This window comes from Scardinius erythrophthalmus, assembly GCF_964197995.2.
Source record: "Scardinius erythrophthalmus genome assembly, chromosome: 13".
Lineage (NCBI taxonomy): Eukaryota > Metazoa > Chordata > Actinopteri > Cypriniformes > Leuciscidae > Scardinius > Scardinius erythrophthalmus.
This window is the reverse complement of record NC_138233.1, coordinates 14,312,912-14,331,204: the sequence shown is the minus strand read 5'-3', so window position 1 is coordinate 14,331,204 and position 18,293 is coordinate 14,312,912. Positions and strand designations below refer to the sequence as shown.

General features: G+C 38.3%; 2 protein-coding genes across 2 annotated transcripts in view; both read right to left on the bottom strand.

Moving 5' to 3' along the window:
* Positions 1-697: 697 nt before the first annotated feature.
* On the bottom strand, positions 698-3,281 carry LOC308701364 (uncharacterized protein). Its single transcript, XM_081383616.1, has 6 exons — positions 2,999-3,281; positions 2,775-2,816; positions 2,657-2,686; positions 2,399-2,524; positions 2,233-2,294; positions 698-2,016 (listed from the first exon to the last, which is right to left on the bottom strand). The coding sequence occupies exons 1-6, from the start codon at positions 3,036-3,038 to the stop codon at positions 1,882-1,884; spliced, it is 435 nt and encodes a 144-aa protein (XP_081239742.1). The 5' UTR covers positions 3,039-3,281; the 3' UTR covers positions 698-1,881.
* A 1,290-nt stretch (positions 3,282-4,571) lies between these two features.
* Positions 4,572-18,293, bottom strand: part of fgfrl1b (fibroblast growth factor receptor like 1b) — a 35,670-nt gene continuing 21,948 nt past the window's right edge. The window contains exons 4-7 of the mRNA XM_081381863.1: positions 8,460-8,552; positions 7,993-8,271; positions 6,860-7,213; positions 4,572-5,929 (exon numbers count right to left, since the gene is read on the bottom strand). Of these exons, the coding sequence (XP_081237989.1) occupies positions 5,550-5,929; positions 6,860-7,213; positions 7,993-8,271; positions 8,460-8,552 (1,106 nt within the window). The 3' untranslated portion in view covers positions 4,572-5,549. The remainder of the gene's footprint in view (positions 5,930-6,859; positions 7,214-7,992; positions 8,272-8,459; positions 8,553-18,293) is intronic.

The following is an 18,293-nucleotide window of genomic DNA, read 5'->3' as shown; positions in this document are numbered from 1 at the left end:
CGCATTACAAGTAACATGCATTAATCAGATTACTTTTTGATGTTATGAGTAAGGAAACGCATTACAAGTAACATGCATTACGTAATCAGATTACTTTTTGATGTTATGAGTAAAAAAACGCATTACAATAACATGCATTACGAAATCAGATTACTTTTTGATCTAACAAGTAATGCATTACAAGTGTCATACATTATGTAATCACATTACTTTTTTCGATGTCAATGAAAATTACATTCTAATAATACAAATACATTTATTTACAGTAAAAAAAGTCACTGCAGATTAAGTTTTTAAGTTTTAATTTTCAAAAACAATATTCACATTATAATAATGAATTGTAGCTGAAATATAGCAGTTGATGCATGACGTCCACTACAGTGGACATGTGATTAATCAGAGTTTTATCTCAATCTAAAATCAAACCTTGGAAAATTTTACTGTGATATGACTCATTAGATATTGCTTGATGCTGCAATATTTTTTTTACCTACAAGAGTCTCCTAGGATAGAAGGAATGGGTGGATATTCCGGAGCAACTTGGCATGTCTGACTGACCCTTGGCCATCTTGGTTTGGAGGGGGAAAAAATCGAAACACAAAGACTTGCCACTTGGTTGCAATTTATAGGATGATGCACCAGGGTCAAATGAAGAGGCTGATGTGCAACTTTACCATAAAAACCTGTGCAAATTCAAGAAAATGCTTTTTTAATAGCTGTCCACTGTAGTGACCACTATGCATGAAAGGGTTAAATTTTCACAGAAGTATGCTGTGAAAACAAACCTACATCACAGAGACAGAGCCTACATCACAGAAAAGACTAAATCACATTAAAAAACTCTTTCAAAGGTAAAATTCACAAGCTATGTTTGAACTTCTGACAGCAAACCCTATCTTTGAGGTACATGCTTCTATGTAATAGCCTAAAATAGTGCACAGAAATGTGGAAACAACTAACTTGAGTTTAGACAGGATATAGAAACTACTGCACTACTAATAGGCTACACTGCTTAACAACCAATAACTATCACTATCTGCCCCAAAATGGTAAACCACCAGTGTATAGTTAAACCATAAATAATCTACCAGACATCAGCCGTTTGACTCTTGATTCTGGAACAAAAGTTCAAAAGCATCAACTTTTAAGGTATGGTAGGCAATTTTATTTTTTTTAAAACAGTGTTGGGTAAGTTACTCTGAAAAAAAGTAATTAATTACTAGCTAGTAGTTACAAATTACATCTTCAACAGTGTTATTAGATTACTGTACTAAATACTCTCTCTAAAAAGTATTGGATTACTTATTACTAATTACTTTATAAATGCCATATCAACCTCAGCAAGTTGAACAGTACAAGAACAGACACAAAAACTACAATTTCAAATAAACAATATACATTGCATAAATTATTACAAATTATTCTTGAACATATCAAAGTGTGTAAAAAGAGAAATTTACATTAAAACATTAATTTTAACATTAAGTTTTGATGTTAAATCCACTATTGTTTTATTATTTACACTATTGTTTTTATATGCAATTACATCAGAAGTAACTGTAATTAAATTACAGAAAAATTAGGAGTGATCCCTTACTTACTTTACTGTAATTAAATTACAGTAATTAGATTACGTTGTAATTAATTACACCCAACACTGTATAAAAACATTGCCCTGTAATCAAAACGTTTTAGTTTTTTCCTCAGCAAACTGCCAAACTTTAAAATATTCAGAAAACCAATTAACATAATCTTTAAAATATTTAATGACCCACTTAACAACACATTAAAACATTTAAATTAAAACTAAAATGCCAAACAACAAAGACAGGAGGGGAAAAAAAAGCAGAATATATCAGCAATTTTTATATATGCATATGTTTATGATGAGGTCTCTGTTCCAGAGTGTTTTACATCAGAGTACACACACACAATGGGGCTCTCTTCTGATTGTCCCTCACGCTCCCTTTTCTCACTGAAACGATGTATTGCAGAGTATTGTGTGTCATCTTGAACCTACAAGTAAACATAAAATCTGTTCAGCAGTGTGAGGCTTTAATATAGACTAATCAAATGCATAAAGAAATCAAACCCAGTGGTATATGGCTGCATATGATATACTTTCAATTTATACCTTGTATATTTCACATTCATCAATCACATCAAGTATATTTAAGTATATATTTTAGACATTTAAGTACATATTATGATACAAATCTGTTAAAATTGTACCTGGTCATCTGATTGCTCAGGCTGATTTGCTGGGCCACAGCTACACCCGGAAGCAATATAATCTGTTGAATAAAAAGAAGACGACAAAACTCATATGATACTTAGTGCTAAAATGTTATGTAATATGACTAATGACATTTATGGTAATGAAATAAAAATGTCCTACTGTAAAAGTTCTGGCACGGCTCTCGATATCTCATCATGCAAATGAAGTAGACATTTACAGCAACAGAAAGCAGTAAGGCTTCACAGAGGATTATGATGACGGGAATCAATATGTCTCTATTATAACCTGAGAGATAAAAAAAAAAAAAAAAAAAAAAAAAATCAGTTAGTTTCACACAATCTAAAATAACGTTATTACATCCACAGCAAAATGACTGTAATATTCTTACACATCATCAAGATAGTTGCAAAATAATACCTTTTTGACATTCCCCACCCTTCTCACAATCTACAACAAAACACGTTTGTCAAGATAGACAGACACACAGACATGCTAGATCTTTTAATAAATATTTTAGAGTTAAAAAGTTCCTTACTTTCGCAGGAATTATTGGAATTATTGCCTTTGGTCTGGGAGCCTGAAAAGAAACAAATTTTCTTTACAGCAAAGTAATTTCTCATGCACATTTTTTCCCCCTCACAAAATCATAACAAAGTATTTTGATAACCAGTAAATCTTTATAAGCACCTCATTACATAAGTAGGCCTAAACACTGTTTTTTTTAGGCTCTAGCCTAAAACATTCAAAAATGATACTTACAAAAAAAGCTCAAAAGTAGAAGAACATAGAAGGGTCTCATTTTTAAGATGCGTTGCGTTGGTGTCCAAATGTAAGATAAAACTTGAAGCCCCTCCCTTTTCCACTCCAATTTAGATGAAATGTTTCATAGCATCATGTGACTTAGTTGTATCAGACAGAAAAAAAAAAAAACACATTTATGCAAATCTAATAATATGAATAAATTTTTCATATCATACCAACATGTCACTGTGCAACATGCTTGTTCAACAAGCCATGTTTTCAATGGTCACTTTGACAAAGGACTGATCAAAACCACAAAAAGGATGTTCTGTATGATCACCCGTTACCTAAAAGCAGAAATGCATTTTATTTTTAGATGCACATGTGCTCCATTTGAGACCACTCATTTGTTTGCTCTTTTGCAGCTCTTAATATATGAAAAGCTCTAAACTCATTCCTGTCTCTGGATTTGTTTTTTTGTTCATTGTTCTTGTTACTCTCATTTGTTGGTATATACTTTTAACCAGTATTTTTTTTGTAATCTTTTTCTGTAATCCTGTCTGAAATGCGAAAACCATAGGCGTACTTTATATATGCTGTGTACTTATTCACATAGCCACAAATAACACAAGCTGTTCCTGTTGCATGTTTTCAAGATCAAAATCTTGATCAGCAGTGTCACACACACACACACACACACACACGCACACACACACACACACACACACACACACACACACACACACACACACACACACACACACACACACACACACACACACACACACACACACACACACACACACACACACACACAATTATAACCAGCTCTAGTTAACATTTTAAATATCACAGGTGTCTATATATTTTTGGTTGTGGTTTGCTATTGCTCTGATCTCATGCGAGTGACAAGTTGGCATCACGATAAGAGATTGCAAAAGAAGTTATTTTAATTAAAGATTACGAGGGCACACGAATATTAACAAATAATAATGTGTCCGAATAATTAATTTATAATAAATACATTCCATAAAACAACAAAATGGTTTCATTTTTTAATCATTTTGATTTCATGGTGTTTTGAAACGGGCATTGAGTGGTAATAGCAATTATGGCCTCTAGATGGCACCTTAACCTTTCTTGTCTATATTAACAGTGCAATTGGTTTGGCAGGTACTGAGTTTCTTCAGCCATGCAGCTTTTTCAGTACACTTAAACAGTCTAAATCTTTTTCTTTTTTTCTAGTAAACGTTCAAATGTCAATTGCTCAGTCAGCGCTCACCTCTGGTGCATTTGGTGTTAGTGGAGAGTTTTTCTTGCCTTTGTCATCCACAGGGAGCACAGAGGAAACAGCCTTAAGAACTGTAGCCCCCTCTTTGTAACCCTATCCGAATATTAATACCCATCAAATCCTTCTGGGAATATTTCCCTACTTTCCTGGTGTCGAAAAGAATAACTTGATTTTCTCATTGCATTCCTCAGCCCGTTGAACTAACAGTGGTCTGAGGCCGTGTTAGGGAGGGCGTCGAGAGTCAACAGCCACTGCGGTGGCATCCAATTTTCAATTCCCACCGAAAATACGCAAGGTTTTGAGGGTCGAACTGTAGAAAATTATTTATTTATTAAAAAAATATTAAAATACACTTACATGAGCACCAAAGTGAAACACGCAGCATGCAGTAGCCTATCTCAGATACACATATTCTCACATTGATAGATTAAGAGATTTGTATATTGGCTCACAAGGGGTTTCCAAAGACCTGCAGAACTGAATAGCTTTTGTTTGAATCTGAAAATATATTAGCCTATCATAACGCCATGTTAACTGCTCATCTATAAATTGCAATGGTATACAATGTGTTGTAAATAAAATAGTTTCCTCATTGTAACTAGCAAACAGTGAGATTGCATTGACATAGAGAGGGTATGTTACATAATACTGTAATTATCATAAAGTTGAGCTGAATACATATACAAAGTACCTTTTTAATGGTAATACAATAGAAGGCCTTGCCCCCTTTCCGTTTAGTCATCCATCTAGTGTCCCTGACATTTCCTTGCATAATTTCTTCACAATATAATGTTGCAAAACAGAAACAAACAAACAACAACAAAAAAGAAAACACCACATTTGAGCTAAATTACTGACATTAATGTTCAGAACACATTGTAAACAGGGCCACCAGTATTCTTAACACACATCACAGTTTCTCCAAAAATAAAACATCTCCACTCTACTTCCTGTGTAATGCTTGGCTTTGGAATAGCGAAAAGGTCCAAGTATTTGTCTTGGACTGTTAGCACTTGCTCGGGTTGCTTTAATTCACTGTTATTGGATTTTGAACTCCAAAGAACCTAAAGGAAAACTGAGGTCCACTGCAGCTCTACTGAGTGCGAGTCATTTTCCTTGACCTGAGACATTTCAAGGTAAACGGGCTAAATCAGAACTCCTCCACGCTTGTGTTCGGGTCATCCTCGCGCAGTCCTACAGTACGGTTGTGGTCCTCAAGTGGTGGCCCTTAGCTCATAAGAACAGAGGCAGCAGCATTGGTCACCTGATGGTAACCTGTTAACACTGGTAATGGAAATGCTGGTGTACTTTTCCCTCCATGTGTGCATGGGAGTGTGTGTGAGTGTGCATATCTGTGTAGACCTTGGTATAAATCTTTGGTGGACTGCTGAGAGCTGGGGGCCCCATTGCCATAAGTCTCTGGTTGGGCAGGTCAGGGTTGATGGAGCTTTGCATGCTGGGCTCCTTGTCAGGAATGTGATGGTCTCGATAGGTCGTCGGTCGGGGAGGCAAAGCGCTCTGGCGTCTGCGGCTGTGGCACAACCAGAGCACGATGGTGCCTATGATGAGCAGGGCAGCCGCTGGGATCCCAATGATAAGCGGCCAGGGAAGACCGGGGCTGATGTGGCGTGGAATCACATCTTTTTCCACCTTGGGATCTGTAAACAAACACTGGCATTTATTCTAGGGCTGCGCAACATATTGAAATAAAACTGACATCACAATATGGCTTAGTGCGATTTAATGAAGTAAATATACGTGCTTTTGGTTCCAGAGTGAAGCATGTCATTTACACACGTGTAGTTCATGATACAGTGTTTCAGAGCCACATAAAGGCTTGGTTCATTTACTGTAGCATTTACTCATTTACTTTTGAAACCGAGCTTCACTCTGAAACCGGCAGTGCATTTATTTGTTTGCCAGCAACCCGTCAAAATAAAAGCTTTATGGTATTTTTAGATATTATTCTATAGCAGTGGTTCTCAGGGGGCCGGAGCCCGCTATGGGGCCTCAACAAACTTCCAAGGGGGCCTCAAAATGAAAACAAGCTAAAACAAGTACAAATCAAGATATGGTTTAAATACATCTTTCTAGGTATGTCAAGCTCTAAAATATTTTATTGAGTAGGTATTGAGTGTGTGGGGGGCAAATATTGTAGTGGACAATGGAGGGGCATTGAAGTTTAAAAGGTTGATATCCACTCTTGTGAATGTGACCTATGAAAATTCAAGTGGAAAGAGATTTTTTAAGTTGGTTCTTGTAAAGAGTAAACCCAAGTACGAATATGAACACCTACATTTTTCAAGTTTTTCCTAAATCTTTCACCCCTAAAAGGATTTCGCACTTAAAACATTCTTTAGAGTAAAAAGTAATTTCTCTGCTCTCTAGAACTATTCATTCTTTTCAAACAGAGCGATTCAAATAATTTGGTGAAACTTTCTGTATTTTTCTGCAATATATATCACACAAAGCCAAAATATTGCAGTCAGTTTTTTTTTTTTTACAATACTGTACAACCCTAACTTATTCACTGCAATATTAGTGCTGTAAAGCCACTTAGTTTGGATGGGAGAATTACAGGAACTGACCTGAGAGAACGGTGAGGTAGGCACTGCGGAAGCTGTAGCCCATGGTATTAGCCCCTAGACAGATATACATTCCAGCATCCTCGTCGCGTGCCTTGACGATGGCCAGCTTGTTGAGGTACGAACCATCAGGTCTGGACCACACGTCTCCAGTGGGCAGCACCACAAAGTGCTGGCCTCCAACCTCCAGCGTGGAGTTATAGCGACCCTCTGTGCCTTGATCCACGCGCTTTAGCCACTGGATTACAGGCTTCACGTCACTGTGGACTTTACATTGGAACGAGGCTGTTCCACCAAACTCCACAGTTGTGTTGACAGGATGGGTACCAGTCAGAATGGGTTTGGAGTTGGTGCGCTCTGTAGAGAAAACCGATCAAAACTTAAAGTAACTTTAATATTCAGTCTAAACTACCATTAGAACACTTTGCACATTTGCAATTGAGTATAGTGTAATGGTAAACAGAAACAGTGTTCGGAACTATAGCTATTGAGCTGTGGTGCTAATGCTAACATAAGTACCTGCTCTACCAATAATTTTCAGTCAACTCTGAACTATCCATATCAATAAAATTGGCAAAAAGTAGGCTATTAATACATATTTTATAATGAAAAATATATATTTATATATATGTGATTTAAAATATGTATATATTTTTATTAAAAATGTATATATAAATATTTATATATATTTTAACAAATATATTCCACGCTATGCTAACATTCAGTTTAGATATCACAACTCATTATTTATTATTAAAAATATTTTATGTATTTTGAAATTAGCAATATATATATATATATATATATATATATATATATATATATATATATATATATTATAATGTATAATTATTTAAAAGATTTGTTTTTAAAAGATTTCACAAAAATCAATATAGCTATATTATTCAAATTTAAGACACAAATATTTCGTTAAATAAGTCACATGTAACAAAAATCCATTAATACCTTTGCACTGGATAACAAAAACAAAGTTGCAATTATTCTAAAATAAGATATATTATTATTTAATAATAAAAAACGTTCATTATATATTATAAAATTAAATATTTACTGTATATATTACCAACAAATAGATAACATTGCTGCTAACAGTCCACTTTGGCTACCAAACTCACCAATTACATCCACTTTGTAGGTGGCATTGATGTGTCCAGCTGCATTGGAGACGTGGCAGGTGTATTTGGCACTGTCCTGAGGCTGCAGGTTCTTCAGACTCAGCGTCCACTGTGGCCGTTTACTCTGCTGAGGGCTGGGCATCTGGCTCTGGTCTTTCCACCATGTAATGACCGGTGTTGGATTTCCACTGGCCAGACACTTGAGACGCACCGAGCTGCCAACAGGCTGCTCTAGCACACGCCTGCGCATCTTTGTGGGCTGACTGAAGCATGGCTTCACTGCGGAGGAAATAAAACATTTACAGCATGAGGTTATGGCTGAATGACAAAACATATTCTGTTAGATAGTCACACATCAGTGATGAAATGATCTCTCTTAAGCTCTTTCAGGATGCTGGCACAAACAAGGCCCATGCTGTTGAGTAACACTGAGTGAAAGGTGACGAGGGTGTGTATCAGTTGCTCACCCCATGGCTCTCCGGTGGGGTCCTGCAGGGTGAGATCTGCGTTAGGTTCTGCCTCGTCTGGCGGAGGCTGGTTATGTGTCACAGCTGCATCGTCTGAAAGACACAGTCAAAAGTGATGAAGCATGAGATATCTCTACTGTTTCATCCATGCTTCACTTTAGTATTCTACACATGCAGATTCAAATAATCAGTAGGAAGAGTGTGTCACATGTACTGTATGCTCTGTTTTTTTTAGCTTCTGTGTTCCCATTTGCCTTGGTTACTTAGTTAGTGTCCCTGGCTGTTAATTAATTTCTACACACCTGTTTCTGTTCTCCCTAATTACGTTATTTATCCCTGTGTATTTAATTCACGAATGTCCTGTGTTTCTTTGTCTGGTATCGTCTATGTTAACATGGCAGTTTGTTAGCTCCCCTACGATCTCCTGAGAATTCCTTGTTTATTTTATTAAAGTCTGTTTTTGTTATTAATGTCGTTAGTCGTGCGCTTCATACAGCCAACCGTGACAGAGAGGAGGAAAGAGATTTCTCAGTATGAATCATTGTGTATTTCTGTAAAACCTTATTATAACATTAAAATACCCAGTGGTCCTTAAAGCATTTGGACACTTAAGCCACACGTAAAAAAGTATCTGCATTAGATGCCAAATACTGAACAAATTGGCAATTAGAGAGGGGGAAAAAAATTCTCACAAAAAAATAAGTTTCAAATGATGTATTATTCAATAGATATATTATTCAAAAATAAGACAAATAGTCACACGCACAAGTCACATCTAAACAAAAATGCATAAATATCTTGCATTGGAAAACAAAATATAAAAATATGGCAATTATTATAAAATATTATATCTTTATATTTAATTAGCACAAACAATTTTCAGGGAAAACAACAAAAATAATTTTTAGGTTAAAAATGATAAAACAATAGCCTCATTGTTCAAAATTAAGACAAATATTTGGACACTTTATGGTTGTCATACTTTGTTGCAGATCAGTTAATAAGATTTCGCACTAAAAAAACCTTTGGTCCAGTTAGAAGTAAACAAAATGTCTGAGAGTTTAGTTCTGTCATGACAACTCTTGGAGTGTTGGCATGGTAATGGTTATGACAATGTTGTTATATTTGGTCTTGGCGGAATAGATCTGCTACGTTGCTGCTGCTGCACAGCAAGTGCAGGACTTGCTACTGCCAATGCATTCACAGACACGCTGCTGTAAGCAAGTAAGACATGCTGTTGCTGTACAATATAGCGTACATGAATTACAGGTAGCAGATCTATACAGGTGGAGCTGGGGAAGTAGGAGGGTTTCTGAAAGAGTGCTGCACTGCTAAGGCAAATGCTGACCATGTATTTGAAGGTTGAGCATGCAAGCTCATTGGCTACTGATACAGCAGAAACCAATCATCTGTGCCCTATAGAGAATGATATGATTGCAAGCGTTTGAGTTAAGGACCTATTAGCCTGTGTCATAGAGTTTCATGACAGAATGTTGTATTTCTGAGGAAAGGTTTAGCATAATTTGTTTCCAAGTGACATATGCTTTGACATTTTTTATAAAAACACTTTCTTATAAAATAGGATTTACTTACAAATGATTTCAAGCAAATCTCTGCTACTCAGAGAGCAATTAAAATGTCAGCTTGTTTCATTATCCGTGGATTAAATTCAGAATGAAACTATTTAATTTTTTTAAAGCATAGCCTAAGTTAAAGTACTAAAATCATGTTTAAGAACCACAGTCTAACACGATGGATCTAAAAAATCCTCAAGTTCTCATGCATACTTTAAAGGATAGTTTAGATATTGTTCCATAAATCAGCAGTCAGATGTTGCTCTAGCAATATGAGCTCTTTCATCTTCATACCCACTATTAATGTCTGCAATTGGTGTAATGTAAATCATGTTGAATGAGCGGGTCAATGCAAAGGCCAACACTTGGTGAGATTTATTTGTAGTGCTTTGAGAGCCAACAGAACCCCTCTGTGCAAAAAAAAAAAACAACAAAAAAAAAACCTAATGATTTTGCTTGGAAATCAGTGGGCTGTGAGGTGTGTAAAGGATTGTGTGTTTTGTTTCAGAACCGTTGACATTTAAGAACTCCATGGGAACGATAACCAGGTCGAACCAACTTATTATTTTGGAGGGGTTTGTGCGCAGGGGGTGAGCAAACACTGCTATATTGTTTCTTCTCTCCGGTTTCCACACTGTTTAAGACACAACACTGTGTTGACTTAACCCTGGACAGGAAACCAATTAACTGGCTTTAACCTAAACTGTGCAGACAGAGCTGAGAGCGCTGCTTTGTTTGGGATGAATTTCTCTGGCTTGGTTCACAGGAATGCACAGAGAACCCTCTTACTCCCCTGAATCCACAGCAAACTGATCGTCAACACACACACACACACACACACACACACACACACACACACACACACACACACACACACACACACACACACACACACACACACACACACACACACACACACACACACACACACACACACACACGTGTACAAGTGTGTACATGAGCCGAGCACAACATCTTTAAGTACACATTACTTATTCTGGGCAATCCCAAATAAACAAGCCACGAATCAACACTGTGGCAACAAATGGTTCTCACATGGGAAGGTGATGAAACTACTTAATAAAATGCCTTCTGAATACTTTCCATAGTTCTGTTCAGTCAGCATCATCAGTGGTTGGTACAGCTAGTACTTCACTTAAGAAGAAAAAGTGAAACCAAATATTATTATGTTACTTTTCCCCCTCCATGACACATAATTCAAAGCCTACAGCATACAGTCTCACTATGATTCTGGTACCAGTTTGGATGCCATATATACTGTTTGGTTGACTAAGTATTGTAAAATAAGCAATAAATGGTAAAAAACGTTTAAAAAAATTATTTAATTTAATTACATTTAAATTTGTAAACTTTGTAAACAAAAAGAAAAACACCCTTTTCTTTAGAGTGCATGAAATCTACGAAAATAACAAAACAAATTTGTCAGATAAATCCCATACTTCAAATACACAACCAGTCTTAAGTTTAAGCACAGATGACTGAAATGTTCCCCATGATCTTAAAAATCTTTTGATGTAAAGAAAATAACTTATATATATGTTTTTAATTTCTTTAAAAAAACGTATGTAATAATAATAATAATAAAACCTTAGACTGTTAGTGTATATGCCTGCTTTAAAGTTTGTGGTCAGTAATTTTTAATGTTTTTGAAAAAAGTCTCTTATGCTCATCAAGGCTGCATTTATTTTTTATAAAAAATATAGCAAAGCAGTAATATTGTGAAATATTGTATATAAAATAACTGTTTTCTATTTTAATATGTAATGTATTCCTGTGATGACAAAGCTGAATTCAGCATCATTACTCCAGTCTTCAGTGTTACATGATTCTTCAGAAGTCATTTTAATATGCTGATTTGCTGCTTAAGAAACATTTATTTTGATTATCAATGTTGAAAACAGTTGATACAGAGCTGGAAACTGTGATTTATTTTTCATTATTCTTTGATGAATAGAAAGTTCTAAATAACATCATTAATACAAATAATTTTAACAATGTAAAAGTCTTTGCTGTGACTTTAGATCAATTTATCAATGCTCAAGGCATGGAATTATTAATAAATAAAAGTTTTAATAATTCATTATTGCTTCAAATTATTTTATCAATGAATAGAAGTATTTCTTTTAAAAATCCTTACTGGCCCCAAACTTTTGAATGGGAGTGTATTTTCACAGTACTGAACATGATGATGAAAGGTTGTGTCTCTTCAGCTAGGAAAGCCTTCAAGCTCTCTGTTTTTCTTTAGTTCATGCTGTCCCGAGGCTGTGTGTGTAGCTGCTGTGGAGAGCGCACTGCACCTTTGTCCCTGCTAACCCCTCTATGCCAAGCACAGGCCTTGCATGTTCAACACAGACATTCAAGCCAAAGCTAGCAGAAGTGTTTTCACCAGCCTTCAGTCCATTGTTACCTTTGGCCCTGGGGTGTAGGAGCAAAAGTAAACCATTGGCGCTCTATTCAGCACCAGTAGAGTGGAATAAGAGGAGCTTTATGTGGGCTCAAGTGGTCTTACTGAGAACCCAACTCCAGACTCTAGTTCTCTGGATTGTGAAGGGCGAGTTCTCTAAACAGGTGTCCAAAAAGACAGATGTCTTCCTGACACAGCATTCTAGAGCTGTATGGCATTGTGAGTATTACTACGCATGTTTCTAATGGAGTGAATTCACAGTTGACTTACTCTCACTGATGTTTTTGCACTGGTGAGGCAGGAAAAAATTGGTAAAGGAGCTCTGAAGATCTGAAGGACAGGCAGGTCCTTTTCCTCTGCAGCCCTATAGAGATACATATAGAGAGGTGGTGCCCAAAGAAGGTGGGCTTGGTCAAGGTCCAAAGGCAGCCCCACAGCTCAGCTTTCAAATGGTCTTCATGAGGACTCAGTGTTAATAAGGCTCACATATTATTTTTTCCAACTGGGATGAAGTTGAAAGCAAAGCCTTCAAAAAGGTTAATTCTCCATTCATACCTGTGCGCAAACATACAATCCTTTAGATCTGTCATATAGAGCTCCACATGCTTGAAAAAAAAATCTAAGCAAAACAAACATTGAATAGAAAGTAGGGTGAAACATTTCTAGTGATTTTGACCGACAAGGGCGACATCTAAATAAAATAAACATCAAAGGAAAAAAAGGTCTTGTTACCTTTTTTCTATTAAGGTCGTAATGAAGATTGAAGATGGTGTAGAAACTCACTGAGTCGTTTGACTGAGAGTGATGCTGTGTTTTTAAGGTAATAGCCTATCACTAACTGAAACCATGTCTGTTCCAGTAAATCAAAAGAAAACACAGCCAATGCCGTTTACCATGGTCAGATTATAATACTAGGTATGAAATAGTACAATATTTTTTTTTTTTTTTTTTTTTGTACAATAACACTTTGGAGTGCTTGCCAGCCCTTTTGAGCTCTTCCAATAATTTTGTTCTAGATGAAAACATTACAGAGTTCTAATCTTCCTTGAAAGAAGCGCGGTTATGTGTTTTCATGTATTCAAATGTATTAAAAAAAACTGGAGAGAGATGAGAGGGAAACACAAAGGAATAGACAGCTGTTATAAAAGCAAGTGCTTATTCCTGCCAATAAAATCAAAACAAAAAAATGAAATCAGATGGGTAATGTAGATAAGCTTTCATGCTTTTAAACAATATGATTTGTTAGCTTTACAAATATACCTCATTTCCATCTGTATATTTGGCATGGCATATCTCTATAAGTGCTGACTGGAGGCAAATTAGAGACTGTTGGTACATTCACAGCAGGCAAAGACAGAGAGAAGCAGAGGAGAAAGGGTAATTAGAAGTCTCCTTGTATCTTTTATAGAGCCATAAGTGGTTTGCTGCAACAGTCATATGGCGACTCGGGAGGAAATTGGCCAAACCTAATGTGCCTGTGTTCTTTTCTTCTGTTGTGAGTGGAGTGGGCCCGGAGCATCCTGCAGAGGGCCCGGCCCAGCCTCTGGCCCCTCTAATGAGGTGGATGAAAGGCCCTTTAATGTGGCTCTCTGATGAAGGTGGGTAATTTGCATCCCTTTAGTTTAATTAAAACCTTTGCTACCCCTGCAGCTCAAAGAAGGCTCAGTTGTATGCCATGAAACCAAAGCCATGATGTGATTAGGATCTGGTTTGAATTGCACATCGAAGAAAAAACAGGGTGGGCATGAGATGCATCAGGGAAATACTGGAGTCAAAATATTTAGTGCATTTACTGGATGCTATAATTTAAAAAAAGTGGGGTCTAAAAAAATGTATAAATATTGGAGAAGGACGAGGAAGATGTGGAGCAGACATGAGGTAGGGAGGAGCCAAGGTTGAGCCCTGACGGACCTCTTGGGTGGAACCTTGGGGCTGACCAATGTAAATGGTGCTGTCAACCTTGGAGACCCCTGCGGAATTGAATGGTCCAGTGCGACATCATGGGTCAGAAAGTCCCAGACGATGCCTCCGGCTTGAGTGGATGAGGCGACGATGGGGTGAGAAAGAAGGGGGTGACACCGGGGGGAGTGAGGACTAAGGTGGAACCGGAAGGAAGGCGGAGCCCTGCGGAGCCAAAGGGGTGGATTATTAAGTTTGGCCTCTTCCGGGGGGGTGGACTTCCGGGCCTCGGTCCGCCGTGAAACCTGGGTAATGAGAGACCTGGGCAATGGTGGAGCCGGAGGGACTAGGGAGCCTGGTGGAGCACTTAGCGTTGGCTGACCACGGTGGAGCTGAGGAAGCGTAGAGCCGAGGCAGAGCCGAAGGTCTGACAGGCTGAGGTGGAGCAATGGGACTGGAGGTGGGGGGTGAAGACAGGGGATCCAACTCACAGCGTCGCGTTGGTGGTGAGGGGGTCTGAGGCGATGCTGACGAGCTGGAATGAGTCAGCGGAGCGGGAAGAGCAGAGGAACTGCGAGGCACCAGCGGGGCAGGTAATTACAGGAAATTAGACAGGCCTGTGGTGAGGATGGTGACATTGGGGTGGGCAGGACCTTCGGTGGCACTGGGTCATCCATGATGCAGAGTGTGGTGGGCTGGGAATGGACGTGCTCAGGGGTGAGGACATGAATGGGAGCTGGCCCAGTGGTAAAATTGATAAGCCAGTGCTCCTCTACTGGCTCAATGGTGGACTGTCTTACTGGCGCTAACTCCTTAGTGGACCCATCAATGGGCTCCAGCCTTGGGACGGATCAGGTGAATGTCTCTGGCTCCGGGGTGGACACTGTGGCTGGGTCTGTCTCTGACGTTGGAGGGGGCTCAAGCTTGTGGTCCGCGGCAGGCTCGGGCTCTGGTTCCATGGCGGGAATTGGCTTTGTCTCTGGGTCCATTGTGGGGGATCTCTCTGCTTTACTGGGACACTCCGGGCTGGGATGAAGTGTCCTTTCTTAAGTAGTCAGAGAGATAGCTGCTGGAGGTGTTGATAGTCCTGGGGAGTCGGAGTTAATGGTGTCATCGTCCCATGTTGAGGGAGGATCTGCACACCCATAAGGCATAATCAATGAACTCTATGAAAGGACGGTGATCCTCCCCTAATAGGCCCATCCCGGTCTAGAGTAACTGTTTCAAAGTTTTGTCGTTCCAGTGCGCCTTGTGGTAATCCAGGCTCCAGGAAGTCCTCTCCAGTGGATTCAGAACTTTAGACTCCACTATAGGCATGAGCAGCTAATCTACAAATGTTTCATCCAAGTAAAGGAATGATGAAATACGAACAATATTATTATATCAAAATAGAATTATATCAACATTAAATCTTTTCTGGCTTTCTGCTGCTGAAGTTACAGACTGTCGTTACAAAAACATAAAAAAAATCTTAATTACTCAAAACTTTTGTCCAGTATGTGCCCTTACATAATATTATAACTTCAAAAAGGTGCTCCTTAAAAGGTTGGAATTTAATGCTGATTTCCACTTTTCAATAATCAATTAAGGGATCACTTCTTGAAAGGATGGAGTTTTTATTTATTATTTTTTTATATTATTTATAGATTTTCATAATTACCTAAAAAAAGTGAAAATATAATGTAACAGGGTTGACGGAAAACCAAGTTGGAAATAAAGAGAGATTCTGACTAAACGCTACCTTTTATATTCATGTACTGTTTTCCATCTTGCATAAAAACAAATGCTGTTACAGGGTGAAATAATTTTTTTGTACACAAATGTATATAAAACACAAATGGCACCCGTTTGTAGAATCTAAAGAATCTGAATTAGTATCTAAAGAATAGACTGTAATACAGTAGTATTTATTTGTTTGATGTCAAACACATCATAAAAACCGTCACAAGCACTGGAAAATGCTCTTAAAGCCCCCCTTTGATCATGCGTCACTCTAATACTGATGTAATTCGTAATTATGATTACATGTAATGTGACACGGAGCTTCACAACTTGAGCTCTCAAGAGCGTGTTTGTTTCATTTCTTTCATTGTAGGGAAATAAGCTTGGGCAAGTTCAAAGCACAAACACATATGGACACAAATGAATTCATGCTTGTGAATAGCAGAAGAAAAGACATGAAAAAGGGAAAGATGAAAGGATGCTTGATGGAATTGAAACCAGTCTGGACTCACATGAAATTAAGCTGAACAGAGAGAGACATACAGAGTTTGCAATGGCATATAAGAGTGAGTTCAGGCTAGGAATTGAGAAGCATAACTGAAAAAAACAGTCTGTAACTTCAATTAACTTGAATTTTTTTATAAAAATGACCCAGTTCATGGTTCTTCCCCCTTGGACTGTTCAAATAGGAAAGAAGTATTTCCCAAAAGAGGAGCTGTCGTGGAAAATAGGTGTAAATCAGACTAAACATAAATACTGCAGCAGTGAGGCTGTTCTGCTCTCAGGCTTGCCAAGGCAAACGGGTAAACACATGTCTATTGGAATGGAAAAGAGCTTGTGTAGTTTAGCAGCGGGAAAGGTTATGAGCAAATTATCTCGAATGAATGAACGTCAGTGCTGTAATTCCCACTCAAGCCAAACCTGGTCAAGGTAACATGACCCAAAGACTGGAAGGCATATCCATGCTGTCCCAAACTTTCTGCCCTTCCCTTATCCCACCTACCACGTCCCTCCGCAGTCTTGGGTTGGCTTATGAGTGTAATTTTGATACAATTATCCATTTAGGTGAGGAGGACGCTGGCTAAACTGCAACACATGTAACCCGTGGCCTGCAAACAAAGAACAAAAGGCCACTGCTGGAAGCTCTCCACCAGTCCCCTAATAAAACAGGGAGCCCAAACCACCGTCTGAGTAGAAGCCACACTCTCTCCCCACTGCGTCCGTACACAGTATGGCCTCCTATACGATATAGGTGAGAAATGCAGACAAGAGGGATCCAATGCCAGGGATCCAGGACTCTACAACAGCGCAATTGTGTGTAGACTCTGTTACTGTTGGAGGCAAACTTGAGATCTTCAAATCCACTCACGGACACATATATCCAACATAAATTTAAACTCTCACAATATAGACAATTAGGTTGTGGAGAAAAGCCTCAGATCCCTCGCCCTGGACTCCTGCAAAGCAGCGCTGGGAGAAAACAATGCTGGCAGTGTGTGTTTCACTTTAGAAACAGCAGGGGTGCAGGGTCTGGGACCCCGCGGGGGAAAGAGGGAGAGGCCCAGGAGCTGTGGGACATTTTAAAGTACAGCGCTTTATGACACGGAGACTGATTTATTTGACTCCATGACACGTCAGTGAATGTGGGAATGGTCAGTGTGAGATGATGGTGAAGCATTTCTTCAACAGCTTCCGACACCCTCTGGTAAACAACACCTTTACTCTGACCTTTAAAACCCAATATGCCATTCTTACAAACCCACATTCCCAGAGTTACTCGTGCCAGATTGCAAAAAAGTAGTGAATATGTGAGCAACATTGGAAAGCAAGTTAACGATCCTATTAAAATGCCTTAAAGCTGTAAAGCTGCGCTAATCTCAGTCTATATTTAAAACTTGAGTTGTTGTTCTCATGTACAATTGCAGACATGATTTTGAAAAAAATGTGTTTCTATTTACACATGTGAAAAGCACAAAGACTTTTCAGTGACTGTGGTCAGGAAAAACCGAAAGCTTAAATTATAGCCGTTACCTCAGCTTAGGTTTATTGCAAACTGATTACACCAAGCCATCAGCTGTCTGGTTTGATAGGGGCACAATATCAACTAAAAGCTAAAATTACACTTTCATGAGGAATTATGTGGGGTATAGATTGCACAGACATTAAAATATGAGGGCACGGTTCTGCCCATGCTTGCCGTGAGTGCAAATCCTG